Raw genomic sequence first — 27,162 nt, forward strand, 5'->3', positions numbered from 1 at the left:
TGACTCCGAATAGTAATATTGTTTACTACTTTGGCATTGTCCTGGTCGTCGAGCTATCGCAACGGAACCCCCTACCATTTCAAGAAGACCGTGGACGGCATTCCGTCATGTCGCCTTTATAGGCAATGCACCGTATCTTGAATTTCTGTTTATTCTATCACATACATCTATATATCACTTATTGTAGTTGAAGATATTTTTCAAGTGTTTATGCATGTAAGTTACATGTTAGTGTGTTTGGAACAAGAATAGCTGAATCAATCAATCTATATATTTAAAAGCTCACTGGTAATAATCTGATAAACATTGGTAAATGCTGCTATTCCACCTATTTTTAGAATGGGCTCGCGGGCTACTCATCTAGTCCCCGCGGGCTACCTGGTGCCCGCGGGCACCGGGTTGGTGACCCCTGGTCTAGATCTAGAAAACGAAACCACTCAGTTATCGATCAGTGCTAGGTACTGATGATCCATGTTCTATGACTAGGTCAATTACTACTAGATGGCCCTAAAGGTCTCAGAAATGAGCAATGGGCGTGGATAATGAATATGGATTTGAAAAGTTTGGCTGGATTCGTGTAGAATTTTTTCAAATATTTGTGTGAATACGACTTGTCACTAGATTACATGTAGATTTGCAGTTCATTTATTTAATAGGATAATACATTTGTAACATATTGTGCTGTGCTATCTAATACTCTAATGGAGATATTTAAATCGGTAGATGTGCATTCCACTGGGTGGATCAAATATAATGTTTGGTGTTCGAACATATATAACAACTGACATACTGGTGTAAGAACTCGGTAAGAATTGTGAAGATTCATGCGGAGAAGAAACATACTCATTTGCAAATGAAAGCTTATATTGTGATAAAAACATATTCTTTACAAAATATAAAGCTATTTCTTAGAATCAAAAGGCACGCAAAAGCTTGACAATCACATTTCGGGTTCCTCTTCCAGAATTCCCAGTTCTCGTAACAATTTTTTCTCAAGTTCCAAGTATCCCTCGTATTGTTTTTCGTATTCCTCGGCCAAAGCTTCTTCGGATTTTTCATCAGGTTTGTCCTGAATGAAGGAAACAAAATAATTTGGGTTGATGACAGGGTTGTAATGACCAGAGGTGGTCAGTAACCAAGTACTTCTACTTTTTCGAAGTACTCAAGTAGTTTCCCCCTACTTCTGGTACTTACTCAAGTAGATCTGATTTCGCTACTTCTACTTCGTGATATTTTGTGATCTACTTACTTTTTGCTATTTTCAGTTTGTCAAGTAGAAGTAGTTCAATCTTCCAATCAGGAAGATAGCCTGAGGAATTTCGGGGCTGTTTTCACGGAGTATCAACATTTAATTTTCATAAAATTTTAGTAAAGCCCAGAATTTTCGTCGCGCTTCGCACGCAGTGGATTCAGAGTCACCATTAGGCTATGATTTCACGAAAGTATCAGTGAATATAATTTAGGTAGAGGGTTGACGTGGCTCCGTTCAGACCACATTGTCGCCCTTCGCCCATATCAAATAATAACGTTTGAAACTGATGTTTCGCAATCTAGCATTTACTTGTCATATCGTAATCTAGCAGTCCATGGCGTGTCCTAATCTGGAAAAGTGGACTCTGACTTTTTTGTCGGTTTGGAGCTGTTTTAGCATACCACCTTTGAAACTTTCTGGACTAAAACCATGAAATACATGTTCTGCTTTTAGAAGTAGTATTTATATTTCACTTTCAATTCCCAGTATCATATACTTTGAGTTATAATTAATATCAGTTCTTTTGTCTGGATAACATACATATTACATGTTGTAGTATAAAAGCAAGTGTAGTAATGCCTTTAATTTCTGGGGATAAAGCTACACAATATGGCATTTTTATGGTCCACCATATTTTTTATTAACGTTTACTAATCGCGCAAAGTGTTTACACCGTATCCTATACAACTTCTTCGTATTGCTCTTCGACTAAACTACGGGCGTTATAATATGAGGGATGGCGTCATACCGTGCTATTTTCTAAAACGTACCGTACTGTTCGAGAAAACAGAGGATTAGCATCATATTTCCATATCAATACTGTCATTTTCATCCCATGATGTGGACTAATGCTTATGCTATTGAAAATTGGATACCTGCTGGTATGCATCTATATGAATCAAGCTCGTCACCTATCGCATAGCTCAATTTGCACCTTTTTACAGTCCATGTGGACGAATTAGGATCGTTTTCAAAACTACTTACTTACTTGAGTACTTTTAAAGTCAGTCAATTCTACTTCTACTTCAAGTAGTTCTTGGTGGCTTAAAGAAGAAGTACTTCTACTCATACTCGAGTAGATTTTTTTCGTCGCTACTTCTACTTCTACTTGAGTAGATTTCTAGACTACTTTGACCACCTCTGGTAATGACTCGAATCACGATTATTTGGTGACTCGACTTGAAGGGAATTGCTCTACTCGAGTCATTGAGCATGACTTGCACGACCAAGAGATTTTGAAGAATAGTAAAGTTATATTATTGGTATTTCGTCTATCAGAGCCAGAAACTGTGGAGAATGAAAAAAATTAGTATATTATGGATGCAAGGATTCAACATCACCCAAGCAGAGTTGTAGAAAAGTGAATTGAGCGTGTTTTGAACCCGAAACTGAACACGATGACTCAGACTCGAGTCTCAACACTATGACTTGGACTCGATCCTCTGCACGACTCGGACTCGACTCTGTGATGAATTGAAAATGACTTGATCTGACTCGAGTCAAAACTATGAAAGTAAGATTGACTTGTGAGTTGGTTACAACCCTGGTTGACAATAAACATCGATTACGAACAGTTATAATAAAGGTCTTCCACCAGCCAATGAATGTACTGGAATGTATTCCATCTCACACTTATTATTTTAGAAACAAACTTCACAACATGCTTATATCACAAGCCAGCTAATCATATGAATAAACACAAGGGCGATATCCAATTTGTAACTTTTTTAGTATCCAACTGTGCCGTTGTGTAGCTATTGTTTGGCACATGAGATTGATTATTGGCAGATCACATGGAGGGAGAGGTCGACTTTGTTTTTGCGTTGCTGTTGTTCTCATGGGAGGTTTCTGTTTTAATCTTTATAATCTACTTGCCATAACTACTTTAATATACATTTTAATGATATGTTCATAATGAAAATTTATTTGGAAGAGACTCTTGGAAATACAGAACTACAATACACAATTGATTAATATTTTCATATTGAAATAACCTGAACTATTATTGGCCGAAACTCGTCAGGGGTAATCGTCAGCAACGAGTAGATAATTGAAAAGAAAATCACTGTATATCAACAATGGTATCATCAAGTTTAATATAACCAGAAGATTTCGAGTAGGGATGGTGTGAACCTCTGCAAGGTTCAGGTTCGTGTGAACGCGAACCTCATGACGTCACGTGATGTCATATTGCTAATTCCAACCCTACATTTCAGTGAAGTGATAGCCAATAATAATGTACACGATACCTAGCGACGACTAGGGTCACATAATGCCACAATGCTGAAGTACGTAAACATCGCCAAATGTATCAACTGGGGCAATCAAATGGTACAATAATCCCGTAAAATCAATATCTTCCGTCGCTTTGCCAACAATTTCGACGAGGACTTGCAAAACGATATAAGCTCACGCCTTTAACGGTCTTGGCCAGACCGGACAATGTATTCGGAGTCTGAGTATTCCTACGTTGATATCTAGCAGAGTGTAAAACAAGTTTCTATACTTGCTACCGATATTACCCCACTAACAAGTTACACAGCAGTAGCTAACACCCCAATCGCACAGATTTGGTGTTTACGATACAATAAACATATGAAATCAAGATGACCCCGTACGTCTGCTCGATATTTCATATCTGACAACGATATCAATTTCATTGAGTGGTTGAATAAGCATCATTCGCTGACAACCTACATGTAGTATATTTCACTCTTGATGTTGTGTGATTGTGTGTCAAGCACACAGCAGAGAGTCGCTAAATATTCAAGTAAACTTTTGTGACAAAGCAAGTAAAATTTTTGAGATTGGTGCATGCTCGTTTAGTGTTGATTTTTTATGCTGCCAGCGCCATGCATATGGTGGCCCACAGTTGAAATGTTATAAATTTCAACCGAAGATGTTATAATGAAGTGAAAATTGTAATATATGAAAAAGGTTCACAGTGCAGAACCTACCAAGGTTCGTTTGCGAACGTGAACCTCTAAATTTATGTGGTTCACCCACAGAACGCGAACGTGAACCTCACACTCACACCAACCCTACTTTCGAGCTGGTTAATTCAAACTGAATGAATCGCATTACGCATTACCTCCTTTTTCTTTTTGACGACATTACGGCCTTTCGATTGCCGCGCGACACGCTTGCTCGTAAAATATTCTATCCTCTTGGTCTCGCGGTCAAAGTAATTCTGCATCCCGCTCACCTGAAATATAAACCAAGAAACGGCGGTAAAATCATTTTGTATTTGCATGTTCCGGAGTAGCTGAGAGTTACCTCGTTGGCAGACGCGTGCCTCAAATTCCAGGGTATTTCAAGTATGTGCAATGTGCCAACGTTATCTGAGACGGCGATCAAATGCTGTTTCTTAGACACCACCCATGGAACGATTGATGTGATCTGAAAACAATGTCAAAAAAATTACGTCTTTGGTTGTATTAAGCTTAATCATTATCCATTTGTTTACGAGATAACCACTCAAATTAATGATCAAACTGGAAAGCAGTTCCCAAAAGCAGTCACTGATATTTTCATGTACTGCTGGCATCTGATTTCCAGGGTTGTAACCAAGTCACAAGGTTCCGAGTCACAAGTCCATCTCACTTTTTTAGTTTTGACTCGAGTCAAGTCGAGTCATTTTCAATTCCCCACCGAGTCAAGTCCGAGTCCAAATCAGTTAGTAGAGGATCGAGTCCGAGTCATAATGTTTTGACTCGAGTCCGAGTCCAAATAATTATGTTTACTGTTCAGTTTTCAGTTCAACCTACTTTTTTCAACTACGCTCGAGCGATATAGAATAGCTCACATTCATAATACACTAATTTTTCTCAGTTCTAACAGTTTCTGGTCCTATTTTCCTAGTATCAGGACTGATAGACGAAATACCAATATGTGGTGACTTTACTATTCTTTGAAGTTACAATGAAATGTCTGTCACGGCCTTCCGAGTCTCGAGTCATATGACTTGGTTCGAGTCATGCACAATGACTCAAGTACAAGTCGAGTCAATACAAAAATTGACTCAGGTCGAGTCATTTTACGCATTTGAAAAAATGTCTCGAGTCAAGTCGAGTCACTACAAAATCGCGACTCGAGTCATTTCAACCCTGCTTATTTCAGAATCCAGGATACTGCAGTCTGATTAATAATGGGTCTAATTCAATTCATCCCATCCGCAATAGCAATTAATGCAGAGAAAGGAATTTGTATATATATTTGTCCGTCGAACACTGCCATACACTTTTGGCGAAAAGTGTCTCAAGATCTTAAACAAACGCAGTAAATTTCTCTTTTACCTGTGCGGCCGTGACGTTTTGTACGAGAGACGGTTCGTGAGTTCGATCCAGGAGGTCCCAGACCTCCACGTTGCCATCTTTTGTGCCCAAAAAGAATACTGCCGGTCTGGTAGTGCTCCAGTGACCCGCTGTGTACAATTTTGTCGCGCAAGCGGAGTTGAGAATAGCGTCGTCCTGAAAACAATTGCTTTGTATAATAGTCGCGATAGCCATAACACTGAATGTGACTCTCACAAAGTAGGCCTAATATCTTCGTTTGCAATCGAAAACGAGATGTACACCCAATCAACTTCCCGCAGGGGTGGGCAAGCTTTTTTGGTCGCGGGCCGCATTCAACATTTGAATCCATTCGCGGGACGCACTACATAAAATTGGGACACTAAGCCAAAATTCAATATTGTTGTCTGATTATATAGTGACCGACGACATGGAAACAATATATATGTATTTGTATATTTGAAACAAACCAAATGTTAATTTAATGATAACGTACACGCTTCAGAAACATTGACGAGAATTTATAAGCGGGTAGTCCTCATTGTCAAAATTCAGTCAGTAGTCCCGATTCTTAAAACTGGATGTAAATTTGAGTCTGTGAACACTGAGTAGAGATCTGTTCAAAAAATTGCTGATTTCACTTTTGACTTAACTCCAGGAAATACATATTTCCTTTAAATACGCTTCTCCAATATATAAATATTATAAATATAAATACTTCTACACATACAAACAACGAATCTATCTAACACACTCGCAAATCGTTATTTTTTCAAGTAAAGCACTAAAAGTAACAAACTTGCTTGTGTTACCAATCTAAAATCACACTCATGGTTCGAATTATGCCGTTTAAGCTACGCTTTCTGAGATTTTTAGCAACTGAAACCTTACTAAATGCATGGGCCTCGAGGTCGGGCTATCACGCCATCAATGGAATAAAAAAAGACCATGTAAAGAATATAACTCATCATTATCATGTTGAAATATATTAAGAACAATTTCAATCAAGTTCCACAGTAATTTGATTATTTTTACAATGGATGGACTCTTTCCATTATAATTTAGCAAATTTTTTGACATTTGTAATGCATGCTGTCAGAATTGTCCAATATTTATCAATGTTTTTTTTTATGAATTCTAAGTGGATTACAAAAAACGAAATTGAAAAATTTTCAACGGTTCAAAAGATAATTCGATTCTAAATTCTCTTGTCACTAGGTGGCGCTGCATGCAAAAATCTTTAAAATCGATATTTTTTGCTTAAATTGATGGTGGAGAACCAATTGAAACGTCTAATTATACAATTTTGGGATCTAGGAATTGGAAAAAATCAACTTTTTCGCTCTAAACTCAATGAAAAAAAAGTTACCGATGAAAAAAAATGGGGGGGGGGGGGCGGATTTGAAAATCCATGTGGTGTTCAGTTTCCACAAAGAAAATTATTGCAAAATGTACTTTGAAGCAGTATGGTTAATATAAAATTGGATTTTCGAAGTGCAATCTATTCTGCCATAAAATCTCAACAATTTTTTTTTGCAATTGTTGATTGCTTAAAATAGTATTTACTGGTCGTCATTGAGTTTAGAGCAAAAAAGTTGATTTTTTCCAATTCCTTGGCCCCAAAATTGTATAATTAGACATTTCAATTGGTTCCCACCATCAATTTAAGCAAAAAATATCGATTTTAAAGATTTTTGCATGTAGCGCCACCTAGTGACAAGAGAATTTTGAATCGCATTATCTTTTAAACCACTGGATATTTTTCAATTTTGTTTTTTTGTAATCCACTTAGAATTCATAACAGAACAACATTTGTAAATATTGTACAATTCTGAGGGTGTGCATTACAGCCCTTGCTAAATTATAATGGAATTAGCCAACGTTGATTGAGGATTTCGCAGGCCGCGGGCCTTAGTTTGCCCACGCCTCACTTACCGTAACATTTTCTTTCCAAACGCTGAAAGTCCATCCGCCAACGCTGAGCAGAATGTCGTTAAAGAACGGAGATCGTTGAAGTGAATTTACAGGGCCGTCGTGAGACGCACACGCCCAAGTTGGACGTGGTACTGCAAAACGAAGATACAATTTCACGATTGCGTCGGATTTGTGAAACAAATCAATATACATCAACGTGTTATTGACAAGTTAATGTTTTATTATTAACAGATTGTGACGGTACACCTAGTTAGTTTACGAAGCAGCCTACTGTAGGATTTATTGGGTTTATAAACAACTCCTGCAGGACCGGTTCCGGTCCAGGGACCACAGATCGCCGACCACTGTACTACAGTATCTGCGGTCACCACATCGACGACCTCTGGGCAGAGATACCATAATTTTCCGAATATAGTGCGCCCCCACGTATAATACGCACCCTTAAAATGGCGTGTAAATTCTGGGAAAAAGCCTGTACCCATGTATAGTACGCATCGTGCATTCGCAGTAAATGAATAGTTGTGTTTTAGTACACGATGTTGTTCTATTTTGCGATGTCATTGTCGAACTATCATGACATAATGATCGCTAATCATAATACAATTAACGGCATTGTCTCGAAACGAAAGTAGATAGTAGCCAAAGCCTGCGACGCGATAGCTCAGGCTAGCGACACACGACATCTTGCGCACGAGGCCTATTACAATTACAGATGCGATTGCTCAGGCCAACGGTTATGTCGGGCGCACCAGTCCTGTTGGGGATGCGACTGATTACGCAAGCGATTATATCTTGCGCACATGGCTTCTTGTGTATGCGATTGTTAAGGCCTGTCTTTGACGCGATGAATCAGCAACGATTGCCGCGCACGCTTGTAGCAATCAGCGACCTAATTTCGCTCGCGTACAAACGGCAAACTAACTCGGCAAGAGAACGCGTGCTCTGCAGAAGACTCTCGTTAATTGGCAACACGATTTTCGTAAATTGGCAACACGCTTCTCTATTTGGCAGCGCGTTACACTCTATAATACGAATTACGGGGCACGATGGCTAGAGATGATGCGCGATTGGAAACAAACGTGAAGAAAGGTGTGATTTCAAGTTTTTGATGGAGGGAGATTTTTTTCAAGGCTTGCTGTACCCATGTATAATACGCGCCCCCCTATTTTAGGGCAAAAAATCGGTAAAATTTTGCGCATTATACATGGAAAATTACGGTACTTCCTTTTCCGACTGAATTTTCCACTCAACGTACCGTTGGATTTCCCGGTTTCGTTGTCCTTCTCCAGTTTGAAAGTCGCGTAAACCACTTCCCCATCCTCGGTCCCAAGAAAGTATTTGCTGGATACAGCGTCAAGCGGCTTCTGATTTTTCGCAGACGAACCCCGGCCGTAACCGACTGTGCTCTCCCTCCTGGCGGACAAGTCTGGTTGAGGTACTGAGAAAGGCAAATAGATTCGAAGTGATTTTTGGTCGTGGTCTCGACCAGGGCAGAATTCAGCAGGAATATTTCTGTCCTTGATATTTTTGCGGCATATTCATCCACTCATGATATACATACAATGATCTGTGCATATGCGATTATGCATACCATAAATGCATGACGTGCATATCAGGGCTCTTCAAAAATCACTTTTTTTCTCAAATCGCACTGGCTACTTGATAAAATTGTTAGGTTACCTAATTTAAGCCTACGCACCAGATTTGGTTCAATTCCAACCAATAGCCGCATTGCTACAGGAGAAGAAAGTTTCTATTTGTTATGTAAAAATAAATAACAAAAACTTTCTTGGTTGAATTCCAAACAGTACAAGCTCAGTTATTGTCATCGAAAAATTTGGATTTGAATAAAAAAGTATTTACGGTGGGCACCACTATAGTAAATAATTAAAGAATTGGTCACTGTAAATACTATTTTATTGATAATCCAAATTTTTCGACGGCAATACCTGAATAATTGAACCAAATTTGGTGAACATCGTTTCTATAGACAACCTAACACTTTCATGGGGTGAACAGAAAATTTTCAAATTTTTTGTTATTTATTTTTACATAATAAATAGAAACTTTCTTCTCCTGAAGCAATGCGGCTATTGGTTGGAATTGAACCAAATTTGGTGTGTAGGCTTAAATTAGGTAACCTAACAATTTTATCAAGTAGCCAGTGCGATTTGAGAAAAAAGGTCATTTTTGAAGAGCCCTAGTGCATATGTCGCTGGACAAGGAAGGTGCAGATATAGCCTCGTAAGGCTTTCTAAGTCTTGCACCACCCCTCCATGCTATCCCGGAAATGCTGAACACCAAGCCGGGAAGCCATGGATACCAGTGTTACTGATGAGGGGTTGAGTCTAACCCGAACGGGGATTCAACCAACGATGTAGTGGTGTAGTGTAACACAAATTCAGGTTTATTTCAATATGAATACATTATGCCATTATATAAAAAAAAATCATGTTCCGACAACGCCTATGGTTGGTATGCTGCTGCACGCCGCTAACCTCTTGCAATCTCGCTGTAACAAACATTTGCATGGGAAAACAACCCTACTAAGAAGCGATTGATAAGGCTTATAGATTGCGGCGATAAGGACTTTGCTATCACACGGAGTATAGTTTTGATCCGATATTTTATCTGGATTACGGCAGATACCAAGAAAACTCCCTCATGCACAAGAGAACGGTATCGGTTTTCATTTTTTCCTATTCCAGCCACATCTGGTAACAGTTAGACATACATAGTTTGCTATATCGCTGAATGCCATGCCTGAAAACAGCAATTCAACTTCATATGAATGGCCTCTATAATTACGTGAATGTCAGTAACGTGTTTTTTTATAATTTCAATTCGCACCTCTGGGCCGTTAGAAAATTTTCAGATTTTCCAGTTTAGATTGGAATTAGAATTACTGATTTTGCAAAAACTTGCAGGTTGACGTAAATTACAAATTCATTGGCCCCCGTTCATTCAAGGTTCGCGACCCCGTAAGTTGACCAAGCAACGGTATAATTTCATCAAGTCAATTTCGGTACGGTAACCACAGTTAGAACATTTAGAGCTTGTTTACAAATTAGATTTGAATTACAGTTACAGTTTCTTACAAATTACATTGAAGTCATAGCTACACAATATATTTCCAAATTAGATTTAAAGAGCTTCTCGGAGATACAGAACTTCAATATACAGTTGAATAGTATATTCATATTGAAATGAACCAGAAGACTCTCGGCTGACACTCGTCAGGGGTAATCGTCAGCAACTAGTAGAGAATTGGAAAGACATTGTATATCAACAATCCTATCTCAAAATATGACGTCACCAGCATGAAATTTCAAATAACAGAGCGTTCAATGTACTATTTTTTAGATAGTACACTAACTCCCAGAGGTGGTCAAAGTAGTCACCGTCGCTACTCAAGTAGAAGTAACGCCGGAATTTCTACTCAAGTAGAAGTAGGAGTGATGGTTCACAAGTAAGTAAGTAAGTAGGTAGGCCTATTCTAGGCTTATTTTTGCCTACAAAACTGAAAACTGTCAAGTGGAAGTAGAAGTAGTCTAAAATCATAACTACTTAATAAGTAGTGTGAGTAGGTAAAATCTACTTCAAGTACTTCAAAAAGTAGAAGTACTTCGCTACTGACCACCTCTGCTAACTCCTTTTGTTGACACAGCGTTGGCTGGTGTATTTTGATAAAAGTTGACTCAAATTCTCCACTAGTTGCTGACGATTATCCCTGACGAGTGTCAGCCGAAAATATTCGGGTTCATTTCAATATGAATATACTATTCAATCGTAAATTATACTTACTGTATTGGCGAAAGAACTAATCAAGTTCATCTCACATGAAATGACAGTTCATTCGCATATGCACGAGAGCAGTAAATTTATGCACACCAACCTTGGCTTATTTCACAAGATACACTTCTGTAGCATTTTCAAGAGATTCAAAAATTAGATTAAAATTAAAACTAGATCAGTGGTTCTCAACCTTTTTGGCTTCGCGGACCCCTTTTGACCGTCACGGACCCTCGCGGACCCCCTCGAGTTTTAGTCTAATTTTAGCTCTATTATGATACAACCTTCGTATCTGTCTTGTGCAAATATGAACTGTAGGCTTGTGATATACAGCAAAATAAAGATTTTTCTTGAAAATAACATCATACTATTTATGTAGAAATTGGTAAAGCTAATTTTGCTGCTGTATATCTTGAAGTAGGCTACGTGGTTGTGTCTAGAAAATCCGCGTCTTCGTTTTGATATGAACGAGGAGTTCTGAAAACCATTTCCGCAAAGATAGATGGAGGCTAATGCAATATTAACGCATAACGCTTCTGACGATACATTTGGTGTGATCGCAACGTTTATGGCACCAAAATGAAGAAACAGATATTTTATGAACTTATCATGTCCAGCATCTAGCGTAGGGACGGGCAACATACGAACCGCGGGCCGGATTCGGCCAGCCGCGATGGCATTTTGATCGGCCCCCAGAGAGTTTCTACCGTCAAAGTGAAATCCTTATCTAAAAGTATAGACAAATTTTATGCGCCAAAGAATGGATCCAAGTTTTCCAACCTGAGAAAGACTGTCATGAAAGGACTTGTCCTGTTCGGGTTTACATACATATTTACGAGCAAACATTTTCGACCATGAGCAATTGAACATTAACAAGACATGGCTGCATACCAATATAACTAGTGATATGAATTTCAGGGTTGGCGCGTAATGCTGTGATAGTAACGAAACACTCCTTGTTCATCAAAAAACAGCCTTGTCGATAGGTCATCCGCAATAAGAATGCGCCAAATCTGATAGCCGAGCTTTAAGAGCAGGTATATCATTGTTCGAGTGACGACGAGTGTAAGCCGAAAATTTTCGGGTTCATTTCCATATGAATATACTATACAATTGTATATTGAAGTTCTGTACCTCCAAGAAGCTCTTCAAATAGTGGTTATGTATGTTACTTGATAAAATGGATTCCGTGGTGAGGTTTCATTCCCTGTATTGGGACGAATTAGGGAAATACTTCGGAAATTCATATTTCAAACGATTGCACTCTAATTTGATGACATTGACAACTTCAAACCGAGAAGGTTTCGCAGATATTACGACGTCACCCTGATTGACGTTGCTATCTCCATATTTTCATTTTTTCCACAAACCCCACCAAAACGTCTCTAAACAGCAGTATGTTTGTATCAGCAGGTTAATGGAAAATTGGCAATGAAAATGAATTTTCACAGTACGATAGTTCATGTCAGACGATTATGATGATGATATGAATCATGAAGTTTTAGCAGTTGTGGTGCAAAACTGCCTCATGCTTTCTCAAAATAAAAAATGAAATAAAAATCAGGTTATCAACCATTTTAAAAAGTTAGAGGTCTCGCGGACCCCTTGGAATTGCTTCGCGGACCCCTAGGGGTCCGCGGACCCCCGGTTGAGAACCGCTGAACTAGATCATACTCAGGAACATTTCACAAATTAGATTACAATTAGTTTACCAGCATTTCTCTCTAATTGGTCCGATTAGACAACTAGAATTATCTAGTTTTGAAGTCTGCTGATGATGATACTATTCTCCCAAAATTGGGCTTACCGTGATCCCGTTTGCCTTGTTTTTCTTTCAAGCTGAACACCAACGGACTGTATTCGCCGCTTCCGTCGTGTTTTTGGAGTACCATCTTCAACATCGGTTTCCAAGTCAGGTCCAGGTGTTTGAACGTTTGAGGCCCGGTGATCGAAGCGACTTTTTCGATCTGATATTAAAATTGCGAATAGGCTTGAATCAGGGTTGTATTGACTCGACTCGCGAGTTTTTTGGTGACTCGACTTGACCCGAGTCATTTTTTTCAAATGCGTAAAATGACTTGACTCGACGCGATTTTTGTATTGACTTGACTTGTACTCGAGTCATTGTGCATGGCTCGAACCAAGTCATATGACTCGAGACCAGGACGGCCAAGATAGACATTTCATTGTAACTTCGAAGAATAGTAAAGTTACCACATGATGGGAATTTCGTCTATCAGTCCTGATACTTGGAAAATAGGGTCAGAAACTGAGGAAAATTACGATATTATGAATGCGAGCCATTCTATTTCACTCGAGCAGAGTTGAAATGAGTGGGTTCAACCGGATTGAACTAAAAACTGAACAATGAACATTATGACTTAGACTCGGACCTTGGAATCGGGACAAAAAGTTATTTTTGAACAACCCTAATGACTAGGGCAAGTTTTTGCAACTTTGTTTTACAGCTTCCGACAGCTTCCTAAATACTCGGAAGTTATGTAGAATGCTGTTTTAAGCTGTTTCAAGGAATCTTATAGTGCAACTTTTTGCAACTTTTGTCCATCTTTTTTCACGCAACTTTTTATCGATTTTTCATGCAACCAACTTTTTACTGGACATATTTGGCAGTAGATGTAAATAGATCGCCTGATTATTCGACTGAAATACCGTAAATCAGCACTGAAGTAACGGTCTGACGGGTATTTCGGGAGCTCAGCCGGAAAGTTGACCATTTTTTTTATTAATTTTTAGTCAACCAACGGAGAATGTGGATCGAAAACTGTTTTTCGGGAGTGGAACTGGGATGTTGACCTTTTTTTTAGTTAACCGACCAAAATGTGGTCTTCAAGTGCAACTTTTGTGAAAGATAAATGCAACTAATGCAACTTTCCACGGATTTAACTGCAACAAAAACTTGCCCTACTAATGACCCTGTATCCTAACCCATGTATGGTTTCAAAATTCCATCTCACCTGCTCCCTTTGTCCCGTCGGTTTCGGAGGCCTTGTATCCCAAACCATGATGCTTTCGTCAGGACTGCACGTCATGATTTGGACGCATTCGCAATTTCGATTTTCGACTGGAACGCCGTGCCGACTTATCTGTTCAATGTTGAAGCGAGATAAGACGGTTAGCGTTGAATCATTAACATTTTGATGTAATGCCGTGACCGAGTGTTAGGGCGTTGCTTCACGATAACATATCCTACCTAAATTTGTTGTTCAATCACCATTATCATTACTTAGGTCATTCTGCGAGTCATATCGCCAGCTCGTAGGCCAAATTCTGCACTCAAAATTCGAAAAAAGTACAGAATCAACACCCCATCATCAGTTATACCAAAGTTGCCGTGGAATATCGTACATCCAGTGGTTTGGAGCAGTGGTTCCCAAACTTTTTCAGCTTGTGGCACACCAGAAAAGTTTAAAAAAAACTAGGAACAGAACTCAGAACATACAGAACAGAAACGAGGTTGCGCTGTCGACAAACATTCCGGCATTTCATCACTTATCCCAAGCAGTGTCTCTCGTTAACAGCTTTTCATGTCAGTGAAAAAATAACAGCAGTGTTCACATAGCCGTGAGGATGCAATTGATAACATAATTGATAACACCAATCACGGAATAAAATTTAGAAGCAGACAGCAAAATATTTCTGCAGTTCTTATCCGAAAATATTTGTGGCACACCTGAGAATCTGCCGCGACGCACTAATGTGCCGCAGCACACAGTTAGGAAATCACTGGTTTACAATGAAATACGGGATTTAATAAACAAAACTATTGTCGGTGTTGAGTCAGACCATGTCGTTACATTGCCATCATAACTTCGAGTTTACGGTAGAAATAGGCATATTTGGCACCTTTCTTTCAACACAATATAGTGAACCGTGTGTTTTAATTAATAGAAAGATCTACATCGTCAGCTATAGGGTCGACGAATTATCTAATTAATACAGTTCGATGTACTAACAAATTCAATATTTCATAGTTGTCTGCTATAAACTTGCCTATTTAGTAAAGACATCAGCTATATGTTCTTCTTATCGTATGTACCGTTTAAAAGAAAATGATAATTCCGAAATAAAAAAACCACCTCAAAATGGTCAGGAATCCATTCTAGTCCGGTGATTACGTTCCTGTGGCTGTTCTCAATCGCTGAGACGGCGCAATACCGCACGACCGGCGTGTCGGGCCCGGTTTCTTCTCCAAACATAGCCTGAAATATTGACGTAATTCAATATACGAAAGTATCACTAGGTGGGGTAAATCTACTTGTTTACACGAATGTCAGACACAATAAAAATTGTGTCGATTTCTTAGCCATGGGCAGTGAATTTTATTTTTTACTATTTCGATTATTCTTTATGCTGAAATCGCTATGATTCGACCTATTAACATACAGTGAGCCGAAAATCTGTAATATTTAAAGATACTCTTGAAGGGACAGAATTTCAATATACAATTGTACATTATATTCATATTGAAATAAACCCGGATAATTTTGGCTGATACATTCGAATCTACGATACAAGATTTTTGTCTGAGATGTGGCACCAAATTCGGATTGTACCTCGTCAACAGGAAAAAGGAATGAAAGACCGTTATAATTGCACTGGACCGTTTTGGCATTCATCAACATATATCATCCCAAATCATCATAAGATTGTGCCAATTTTACGCAATTATCATCGATTTCTGACTAGGTGCGCAGCTGAGCATGGCTATTTCTAAAGTTTTTTATGACTATGGCTAAGTGAAATAGTGTGTTTGAATGTTAGACTTCGCCAAATAGTTTCTTCTCCTTCCAATATATTTTCATTTTACCGCAATCTTGTAGTGATTTGAACTGATTAAGATATAATTGACTGATATATTGACATTGACAAATAAAACCTAGCTGAGAGGGGTAATCGTCAGCAGCTAGTAGAGTATTGAAAACAACATTGTATGATTGTTTTGTTGATATACAATGTTCTTTTCAATTGTCTACTAGTACCTGACGATTACGCCTGACGAGTGTCAGCCGAAAATATTCGGGTTTATTTCAATACGAGTATATTATTCAACTGTTTACTGAAGTCTTTGCCTCCAATAATGTGACCAAAATCTCCACAAACAAACTGCACAGTATATGAAAAAGTCTATGAATAAGCCTCATTACGCGTACCTTCTTTTTCTTATCGACCTTTGCGTTCCCGAGACCGCTGCGACTACTTTGCAGCCTGTCGGCGTGCTCCGATATGTCCCACAGCACCAGCTGGCCGTTTATACATCCGCCGGCTATGATATTGGGATCGGTGGGGCAGAATTTGAAGCTGAATATGTCGTCAGGAGCCTCCAGTAACAACTGCAATGGGAACGTGCAAAAAATACAGTTTGGATGAGATGTCGCACACGCTTGTTAAACACAGTGGGCCTGACATGGAACAGTGATTCTCGACTGCCAGTCCGCGAACTGGTGCCGGTGCGTTACATATACTAGAATTTTACATCTCATTGCCAAAATGTAAGAAGTTGGACGCCGGTCCATTAATTTGACAAATAACATCAAATTTTAAATTGATATAGATATGTGAACTTTTTTTCCGAATTGTGGGGATTCGCTGATAAGATTGTGGGTCGCCTAAAAACACGCTGCACACAAAATTTGACTCCATTCCAACTGGTAGAAGCCGACGCGGAGCTAAGTGAAAATTTTGAAATTATTTTTGAATAAATTAAAAATACATTTCAACCCCATTGAAGTTAAGATGCCAAAAAGAATGGTGAGAACAATTTTCGCTCACATCGAACCCGTAGAAGCAAAGTTATTGCAGTTGAAAATATTGGATTTGCAAAAATACCATTGACGATGGGTAGTCCCAGAATTACAAATGAAAAACTCAAATAACTTCGCTTCTGCTGGCTTTAATCGCGTCAAATTTGTTTGCCGTCGCTTTTGCAGACAACTCAACAATTTCATGGAGTTGACAGTAAAATTTGAATTTTTTTTTCAATTTTTCCATAATAAACTGATGCATTTCAATCGGATCTGCGCCGGCTTCTGCTGGTCGAAATCGAGCCAAATTTGGTGTACAGCGTTTTTTTAGGCAACCTAACAATTTTATCAGTGAATCCCCACGATAAAAAAAATAGTTTTGGAACAACCCTAGTGCTCAAGCCAGGGTTGTAACCAAGTCACAAGGCACCGAGTCACAAGTCAATCTCACTTTTACAGTTTTGACTCGAGTCAAGTCGTGTAATTTTCAATTCACCACCGAGTCAAGTCCGAGACCAAGTCAATGAGCAGAGGGTCGAGTCCGAGTCATGGTATTATGACTCGAGTCGAGTCCAAGTCATTGTGTTGACTGCCAAGTTTCCAGTTCAAGGCTTGTTAAATCCTCGTTCTATAACTCTGTTTGGTGATATCGAATGGTTCGCATTTATAATATACTAATTTTCGTCAATTTTAGCAGTTTCTGGACGCATTTTCAAGTACCAGTACCAATAGACAAAGTCCTAATATGTGATTACTTTGCTATTCATCGAAATTACAATGAAACGTCGGTCTTGGCCGTCTGAGTCTTGAGTCATATGACTTGGTTCGAGTCATGCGCAATGACTCGAGTCCAAGTCGAGTTAATAGTAAAATTGACTCGAGTCGAGTCGAGTCATTTCCGTATTTTGAGAAAATGACTCGAGTCAAGTCGAGTCACCTGAAAAACGTGACTCGAGTCGGACTCGAGTCGAGTCATGACTCGAGTCATTACAACCCTGGCTCAAGCCGAGCTCTAACCTGCGGGTGAATGGGATCGGAGAAGCTCCAAATCAGAATCAGCGAAGGCGACATCAGCAACTGCGTCGCCTGGTCGACCCTGTCGTTAAACGATAATCTCTCTGCGCAAGACACCGCCATAATGCCTTTAATCGTCGGATGCCAGTCGATACACGATATCGTCCTGTCTTTACTGTATTGCAGATCGGTGAACGATTGATATTCCTGAAAAGTACAGTTGGAACAAGCTAGAGTAGCCGTTCTTAAACTGGGAGGCGCGAAAGAAGCTAAGGGCGCCGCAAAGTCTTCTGATTTTGGCTGGGCGCAATGATACCAGAACTCAAATTTAAATTGTGCATGATCTTTGCACCACTGAAATTATACCGCCCCTGTCACAGTGTTGGGATCAAGTCACCACCTTCGAGTCACAAGCCATCACGAGTCATTGCAAATTTTCACCAGGTGAAGTTACAAGTCAAGTCAAGTCGAGAATTTTCAAAGTACGAGACATGACTCACGGTCATTGCATTTTGCTAACCGTTTTAAACACAGATTAAGTCTCCATTTATTCTGAATCGAGGAACGAATAAAGAGTTGATTATGTACGCGAAAAGGCGCTGTATCACTCACGCGTACGTAGAACTTCTAATCTACACAAGTGGTATAGCATCAGTCTATAATTATCCGCCAAAATAACGCGCGAAACCCCAGAAAGTTCAAAAATGATATGGTGCAATAACCTACCCTCCTACGTATCCATGATATACAATTATACACGTATGAATGATGGTAGTTCAATATATATTATACAAGAGGGCTGGTTAAGGTGAGCCAGTTTACGGCAACGTAAGCTGTAAGCTCCCATCACTGTGTTTGCGATCAATTTATTTGTAATATAACAATGGAGGGTCGGTAAAACGCACAATCATTAAGTGATTAACAGCTAACCTTCAGATGGCCGTCTGATTTGTTTCCGAAATTTGTGTCTTCCTCTCCAAGAACCGCCCAGTCATCGAAGAAGACATCCATGATCTCGTTCTGTTGCAGGGCCAGCTCGAATCTGGAAACAAATACAGACGAGCTGTAGAGCTAAATGGAGCACACAATCGTGTGAAGGCCGATTAACTGAATGAGTTGACTATTTAAGAACGTCTATAAATAAAATAACACACATAGCCCAGCGACGCATTACTGGCACAGAACAAAACAGCACACAAAGTTCCATGGTGGACGTATTGTGATATCATCATTGGTTTTATTAGCAATTTTTATCAGTTCTATACACCACAAAAATGTGATACAAAGAAATAAAAAGTTGTCGAAGCGACTTGGAGTAGTCTATGGAATCGGACACCCACCTTGGCCTATGCGATGTAAAGAGGAGGCATGCACGCTGAATGAAAAGTAAAAGAAGATAGTATAGAAAAAAGCAAGCGACAAAAAATGGGGTGGCATGTCATGGAAGGCGAGATCGATAGGTCAGGCCGTGATCGGGTAATCTTGAGGATGAACTTGTATTTCGACTTGAATGTGGACATGCTCGTCGACTGTCGGCTAGCCGGTGGGATACTGTTCCACACATCAGGTCCGGCATTTTTGATATCAATTAGTAGTGTTTGTTACCGGTACTGCCGATTGGTCAGCGGAAGGTTCATATACTTAAACAAGTTACGTGAAGGTTCAGAATTATTGTGGTTAACATCACTGATAGAACTTTAAATTAATGAAGTTAATCTCTTTAGGTGAAACATTTGTGTTGCTGCCTTACTGGTCACCGTATAGTTGGTACATATTGTTATCAATGTTGAACATTCATGTTCTATGAAACCTGCACACAAAAAAAATTCGCTTTGCGACTGATCCGATGAGCAAAAAAGTTGAAGAATAATAATGGCCTCTTAATAGCAAGTGTTGAAATTGATGGTGCAATTCATCCCTCTCATCAAATGCAGACTGTGAACATAAGCGTGCTCAAATCAATTGATGAATCGCAAAGTTACCGAGGCACCGAGCTTTCGATAAACTCTTTGAACTCTTGGCTTTGCTCGACGGCCGCTTTTTCTTCGTCAGATAATTGCCGAGGTTCATACTGCACCGCTGCGGTACACGGGTGCTTCCTGGAAAAGATGGCAAGAAAGATTGATAGTCGAGAGAGAAAAACTCGGAATTTAGTGATGTTCGGTGAATGTGTATTAGGGTTGTCCAAAATTTGGAAAATCTTAAAAATACCCCGTGATTGTGTCTCATTCCATAGATTATTGATAAAAAATAACAATGAGCCCAAAAGAAGCTCACGGGAACGCCGTTAAGATTTCGGCCAAAGCGTTTTAAAGTAGCTGCCCAAGAATGGGCGTGCCACCGACCATAGAACGGCGAGAAGACTAGTAATCAAATAACCACGGCTCCTGATTGGCTAATTGGCTATGCTTCAATGATCACCACAGCAACAACTTGCTGATTATGTGCTCAAGGAGTCTGCTACCGGTGGGGATTCTGAAATCGCGTTGTTGGTAGGTTGGCAGATGATGATTTAAGATTAATTCAGGACATGTTAAGGTACGAAATACATGATGAACAATCAACAGCTGCTTCACAAAAACTTCTACAGCATGACTGCTTTATTGGAAGGGAACGGCTGTAGCCTACATGCCGTGTTTTCACCGAGGGAAAGCAAAGGCGCTTATGCAAGCGGTAAACGAATTCCCCGTTTGGAAAGGATCCATCATCAGTGAACACAAATATAAAGCTTTATCAATGACACGATACCGTAATTTGTGTGATCTTATTAGGCTCAAGCTGTAATATATAGGTGACGTTTTGAATTATATTGGAATCGGCTGAATCAGCGGGTTATGCTTGGCACTCATCAGATGCTTACAGTAAATTGAATTCACTTGTAAGTGTTGCTAAAGTCCCTAATGATAACGCACACTCGCACAGGCTATGCCCAATGTGGTATGTCAAAGTCCCTATTGATCCCGCAGAAAATAGGTGTACAGATAATCACAGACTATACTGCATAGTATCCAGCATAGTTTGGACATGATATCCAGCATTGTGCTTACTTTACACCTCTTTTCTGCAGCATCATTAAGGACTTTGACAACACTTACATGTGAGTTCAATTTGCTGTAAGTATAACTGCCAAGCACAACCGGCTGATTCAGTCAATCCCTAGAGCATTCAAAATATCAACTATATACTACAACTTGAGTCCAATAAGCTCACACAAAGTATAGTGTCATGGTCAAGCTTTATATTTGTATTCACTGATGATGGATCCCTTCTGAAACGGGGAATTCGTTCACTACTTGCATAAGCGTCTTTGCTTTCCCTCGATGAAAACATGGCATGTAGGCTACAGCCGTTTCCTTCACAGCAAAGCAGTCATGCTGTAGAAGTTTATGTGAAGCAGCTGTTGATTGTTCATCATGTATTTCGTACCTTAACATGTCCTGACTTAATCTTAAATCATCATCTGCCAACCTACCAACAACGTGATTTCAGAATCCCCACCGGTAGTAGACTCCTTGAGCACATAATCAGCAAGTTGTTGCTGTGGTGATCATTGAAGCATAGACAATTAGCCAATCAGGAGCCGTGGTTATTTGATTACTAGTCTTCTCGCCGTTCTATGGTCGGTGGCACGCCCATTCTTGGGCAGCTACTTTAAAACGCTTTGGCCGAAATCTTAACGGCGTTCCCGTGAGCTTCTTTTGGGCTTATTGTTATTTTTTATCAATAATCTATGGAATGAGACACAATCACGGGGTATTTTTAAGATTTTCCAAATTTTGGACAACCCTAATGTGTATGCCTGTATCTTTTGCAAACTGCAGGGGGGACAATAGACATCAAGTTTTAGGGATTTGATGTTGCGTTGAGATAAGTCAATTTGAAAAACCAAGTTTTCAGGTGGGTGTCTGACAGGGCTGTATTGAATCGAGTCATGACTTGAGTCCAAGTCGAGTTCTGATTTTCGGTGACTCGACTCAACTTGACTCGACCCATTTTTTCAAAGCCGTAAAATGACATGACTCGAGTAAATTTGTGTATTGTCATATGACTCAAGACTAGGACGGCCAAGACTGACATTTCATTGTAACATCGAAAAATAGTAAAGTTACCACATCATTGGTATTTCGTCTATCAGTCCTGATACTTGAAAAATAGGACCAAAAACTGTTAACACTGAGGAAAATGACTATATTATGAATACGAGTCATTCTATATCACTCGATCAGAGTCGAAAAAATTGGGTTGAACCAGATTGAACTGAAAACTGAACAGCGAACGTAATGACTTGGACTCGAGTCAAAACGCTATAACTTGGACTCAATCCTCTACTCACCGACTTGGACTCGGTGGTGAATTGACAATGACTCGATCCGACTCGAGTCAAAACTATAAAAGTGAGATTTACTTGTGACTCGGAATCTTGTCAACTCAAGTAATCAGAATAAGCAAAAGTAGTCCGTGTGCCTGATTTTTCAAACCACACTGATATCAGCGAGACTAAAATGTAAAAACATCAATCCTTTACCAAACTGTTTGAGACGACCCTTCCACTTTCTCGGGAACAGCCTGCACCGAGCTATCTTGCTCCATACGCTTCAAGGCAAAGTTCTTGTCGTCATAGCCCGGGATGCCCATGTAGGAAGCCGCCAGTCCTTCTTCAGAGGCCGCCGTCGGGTCGATGTCGCGGTCTTTGAATGTGACAGGGGTGCCGAATTCCCGCCTTACACGAGACGCAATGAATTTGAGCTGCGAAAAAGGGGTGAAGATTGCACGATTTCGTTAAACAGACTCTATATATACCAAAACTTGACACATATTTAATAACATCTGCATAACAGTGGCTCTCAATTTCTTCAGCTTGCGGACTGGTAAAATCGCAAAGCAAATTTTGCAGACTTTCAAATGTGAAAATTAACCCAGAATCTAATCACAACAAAAGCATGCTAACTTAAAACAAAGAATTGCTACTTCAATTCAATGACAAATCTGCTGCACTCTTTTGATATTACACCTGTTATGGGTAAAACTGAATGCATCACATTCATAATATTGTTATTTTCATCACCTTACACACTTTCTGGCCCTATTTTACATAAACCAGTACTGATAGATGAAATACGAATAATGTGGTAGCTTGCTACTCTTCAAAGTCACAACGAAATGACTGCCTTGCCAGTCCAAGTCTCGAGTTGTACGACTTGGTCGAGTCATGCGCAATGACTCGAGTACAAGTCGAGTCAATAGAAAACTGCCTCATGTCGAGTCGAGTCATATTCCATATTTTGGAAAATAACTTCAGTCAAGTTGAGTCACCGAAATATCACGACTCGAGTCGTTACAACCTTGCCTTAAGAGTATGTAAACATTGTAAAGGTTATACCTTGGGTCGGTTGTCCTCCACAATTTCGCATTCGACTTCCGCCTCGCTGCCCAACGCAACCCAATCTTTTGCTTCCGGCGGATTGTACGTGTACACCGTTTCCTCTTTGGCCCCTTCCTCTCCATCTTCTGCTTGCTCCCCGTCTTCACCCTCCTCCCCACTTTTAGGCTGTATCAATTTGTTCTTGGCTTCTTCCGTAACGCACAGGTAGAAATTTTGGCCGTATTTGAAATCAGGGTCGTAGACTACGAGTAGTTCTTCGCCCGGATAATCCTGGAAGTGAGGACGGTCGTCGATAAGATGATGATGGAAGATAGTGCAGTTCATTTCGTTGATAATTTTATCGCTTCAAAACGCCAAAGGATTGTGATACAGTGAAAAGATTGGAAGAGAATCTTGGAGGTACGCAACTTCCAGACTTGTCAACACTACAAATCTGGTTAAGTGATTGTCAACTCACTAAAGATTTTTTCAAGTACTTCTAGTTCTACATTAAAAATATTAGTTGCAGGTCAACTAGTGAACATGTGTCGTCGCCTGCCGTGAATCATGACACCGGTGTTCTGTTGTGTGATGCTCTTGCGGCCATTGCTGGGTCAAAGTCATTACTACTAACAGTGGCTTGGCCAGGAATGGATTTTTGGGGTTGAAACGCCTCCAATTTCAAACTTGTACTCAATGTACTGATTTTCATGTGGAAAGCTGATCTGATTTCGATAAAATAAATAAGTTGCTTCAGAATTGTTTCAGTTTTAGGTTAGCTTTAGTTCTAGTTGTGAGTATTGAAATGTGAGTAGTTCTAGTTGCGGATTTTGAAATTTTTGAAAAACAATTTTGGCAACTTTGATATACAATTGAATACCTCTACCGTAATTTTCCGAATGTAGTGCGCCCCCATGTATAATACGCACTCCTAAAATGGCGTGTAAATTCTGGGGAAAAGCCTGTACCCATGTATTGTACGCACCCTGCATTCGCAGTACATGAATAGTTGTGTTATAGTACACGATGTTGTTCTGTTTTGCGATGTCACTGTCGAACAATCGTGACATAACCATCGCTAATTATAATACAATTAACGGCATTGTCTCTTAACGAGAGTAAATAGTAGCCAAAGCCTGCGAGGCCGGCGACGCGATAGTTCAGGCTAGCGACATACGACATCTTGCTCACGGGGCCTAGCCTATTAAAATTACAGATGCGATTGCTCAGGTCAACGGTTATGTCGGGCGCACCAGTCCTGTTCGAGATGCGACTGATTACGCAAGCACATGACCTCTTGTATATGCGATTGTTAAGGCCTGTCGTTGACGCTAACGCTTGTAGCAATCAGCGACCTAATTTTGCTCGCGTACAAACGGCAAACTAACTCAGCAGGAGACCGCGTGCTGTGCAGACACTATCGTTAATTGGCAACTCGCTTTTCGTTAATTGGAAACTCGCTTCTCTATTTGGCAGCGCGTTACACTCTATAATACGAATTACGGGCCACGACGGCTAGAGGTGATGCGCGATTGGAAACAAACACGAAGAAAAGTGTGATTTCAAGTTTGTGATCAAGGGAGATTTTTTCTAGGCTTGCTGTACCCATGTATAATACGCACCCCCTATTTTAGGTCGAAAAATCGGTAAAATTTTGCGCATTATACATGGAAAATTACGGTATATTGAAATAGACTAGAGAGGGAGAGATGATATTGTTTTTCGCCTGCGCCATCGAGATGATTTGACGACGGAGATGCGATACGACCGTAAGGTCACCTAGTTGTCACCCCTGTATTTTTTTCTCTTGAATGCTATCCGTCGATGCTGAGCGCCTAGCACAGGGGTGGGCAAACTACGGCCCGCGAGAGTCTAAAGATTGATAAAATGTGTACCAAAAATCGAATAAATGCAAGGGACTTGATTAAACTTTTTCTTAGTATATTTCACCATGATAATTCTAAGGCAGTGATTCTCAAACTAGGGCGGCGTGAAAGCGTCTGAATCCGGGCGCGAAGCTGATCTCAACATTTTTTTTCGCGCTTCGCATCCAATTCATAGTTTTTGCTCTGTATTTAGTCTGAATTTCATATTTAATAATCTCTCATCAACAGTAGCAACCTTCCATGCCACCACACTATTCGTTAGGTTTGCTAGCATCCTGGTCGCGTTTTGTGATATGGCAATAAGGGGGAGGGGGTGAAATCTTTCACCATCATAAGGGGGGGGGGCGTGTCTTAAAAAGTTTTAGAACCACTGTTCTAAGGTAAATACTTGATATCATATTTTTTATGTTTAATTTCTGGCGCGACTGCCCGATCTCAAGGCGCACGCAGTTTGAATGTTTTCAACTGCTAAACATCACAGAAATCCTAAACGAGATTGACATAATTCGGATCACGAGTGCAGGTGATTTCAGATTGGCCACTCCAGTCTTAATTATTTCAGTGATGTGCTTATAAAAAAACGATTCGCGCTTGTTGCAGGTAGATTCGTTCTCTGTATGCGTAGAATTATGGTATTTATATTTTATCTACACATAGTAGAAGCGTCTTTGAAGCTAACATGATTATGATGCTGTCAGCATTGTGTATCCCGGAACTAAACCAAAAGTGGAATTAGTAAATCTATGAACAGATCGCTGCTCACAGATTTAAATTTCAATCCTGTTCTAAGAATCGGGACAACCGACTTTCATCTCTATAGTTTTGACAAATTGGTTATTGAGGTCGACCAGCTTATGAAATCTCGTCACTGTTTCTGACACGTGTACGATAACATCAAAGCAATATTTGTTTTGTTTTAAATAAGCATATATATTATCTCCATGTCCTCACTATATACTCAAATACTAATATTGCGTTTTGGTTTATAGTGCGGCCCGCGAATGGATTCAGACGTTGAATGCAGCCCGCGAGCTCAAAAGTTTGCCCATCCCTGGCCTAGCAGGATGGCCGCAGATACCAGTTTTCGAGTCTTTTGATCTGACCCGGCCGTGGATCGAGCCCACGACCTACCGATCAAGTAGCAGAACGCATCACCATTACACTATCTCGCTCGGTGAGAGCACAGACTGGAATTGATTATTTTTCAATTTCATACCAAGACAATTCTTTTCACTGGACTAAAATCAGAAATGGCCGCGCGCTTCTTCATGTCCTCGATAATATCCTCCTTTTTGATGAGTTTGTAAGGATTGTCCTCGGTTACATGCTCGTCGCAGACACACGAATATATTTCTTGCGACTTTGTGGCGAGAAAGAGCGGAATCACTCCTTCCGGTGGTGTGGCTGTGGAACAATAAACATTAAATAGTACACAACACTGTGATCTCAAGGATTGGAGAGCAGCTGTGGAGCTCGTGGGTGCTGATGAATTTCAGTTTTAGGCCACATCTTTATCATTCAACCCCAAATCAAAGACGACAAAGGGCAAGGGTTCCACTTCATATAGGAAAACTGAAAGCTTACATAGAATATCATTAATTCCAAACGTTAGTAGTCCAAATATAATTGAGGAAGAGGAAACTTAACGAACAAACCTGCGTCCCCACTCATTTCTGCTGTATTTCAGACGGGCTGGCAATCGAATCCTGCAATCCGTGCAAAATGAAAACAACTTATTATACCCGCATGATCTTCTGAAATATGCAGAGCTGTTAGACATTTCTCAAGCACAGCTCGATTTCAATCGAACTAGCTATGAATTTGTAAATTACGGTATTTCGCCTGAATAAAGTACCGCAATGTTTAA

At 39.9% G+C, this 27,162-nt stretch overlaps 1 protein-coding gene across 1 annotated transcript; it reads right to left on the reverse strand.

Annotated features, from left to right (window-relative positions):
- Positions 1-846: 846 nt before the first annotated feature.
- On the reverse strand, positions 847-27,162 carry LOC145451623 (dynein axonemal intermediate chain 3-like). The gene is made up of 17 exons (XM_080329830.1): positions 26,951-27,162; positions 26,512-26,699; positions 23,428-23,700; positions 22,573-22,793; positions 20,030-20,146; positions 18,978-19,089; positions 18,051-18,254; positions 16,443-16,622; positions 15,369-15,491; positions 14,247-14,375; positions 13,079-13,238; positions 8,735-8,917; positions 7,480-7,610; positions 5,548-5,721; positions 4,529-4,651; positions 4,344-4,457; positions 847-1,069 (listed from the first exon to the last, which is right to left on the reverse strand). Exons 1-17 carry the CDS (start codon positions 26,964-26,966, stop codon positions 941-943), a joined length of 2,577 nt encoding a protein of 858 aa, XP_080185956.1. The 5' UTR covers positions 26,967-27,162; the 3' UTR covers positions 847-940.

This window comes from Botryllus schlosseri, chromosome 12, assembly GCF_051294905.1.
Source record: "Botryllus schlosseri isolate E-star chromosome 12, Bs_hap1, whole genome shotgun sequence".
Lineage (NCBI taxonomy): Eukaryota > Metazoa > Chordata > Ascidiacea > Stolidobranchia > Styelidae > Botryllus > Botryllus schlosseri.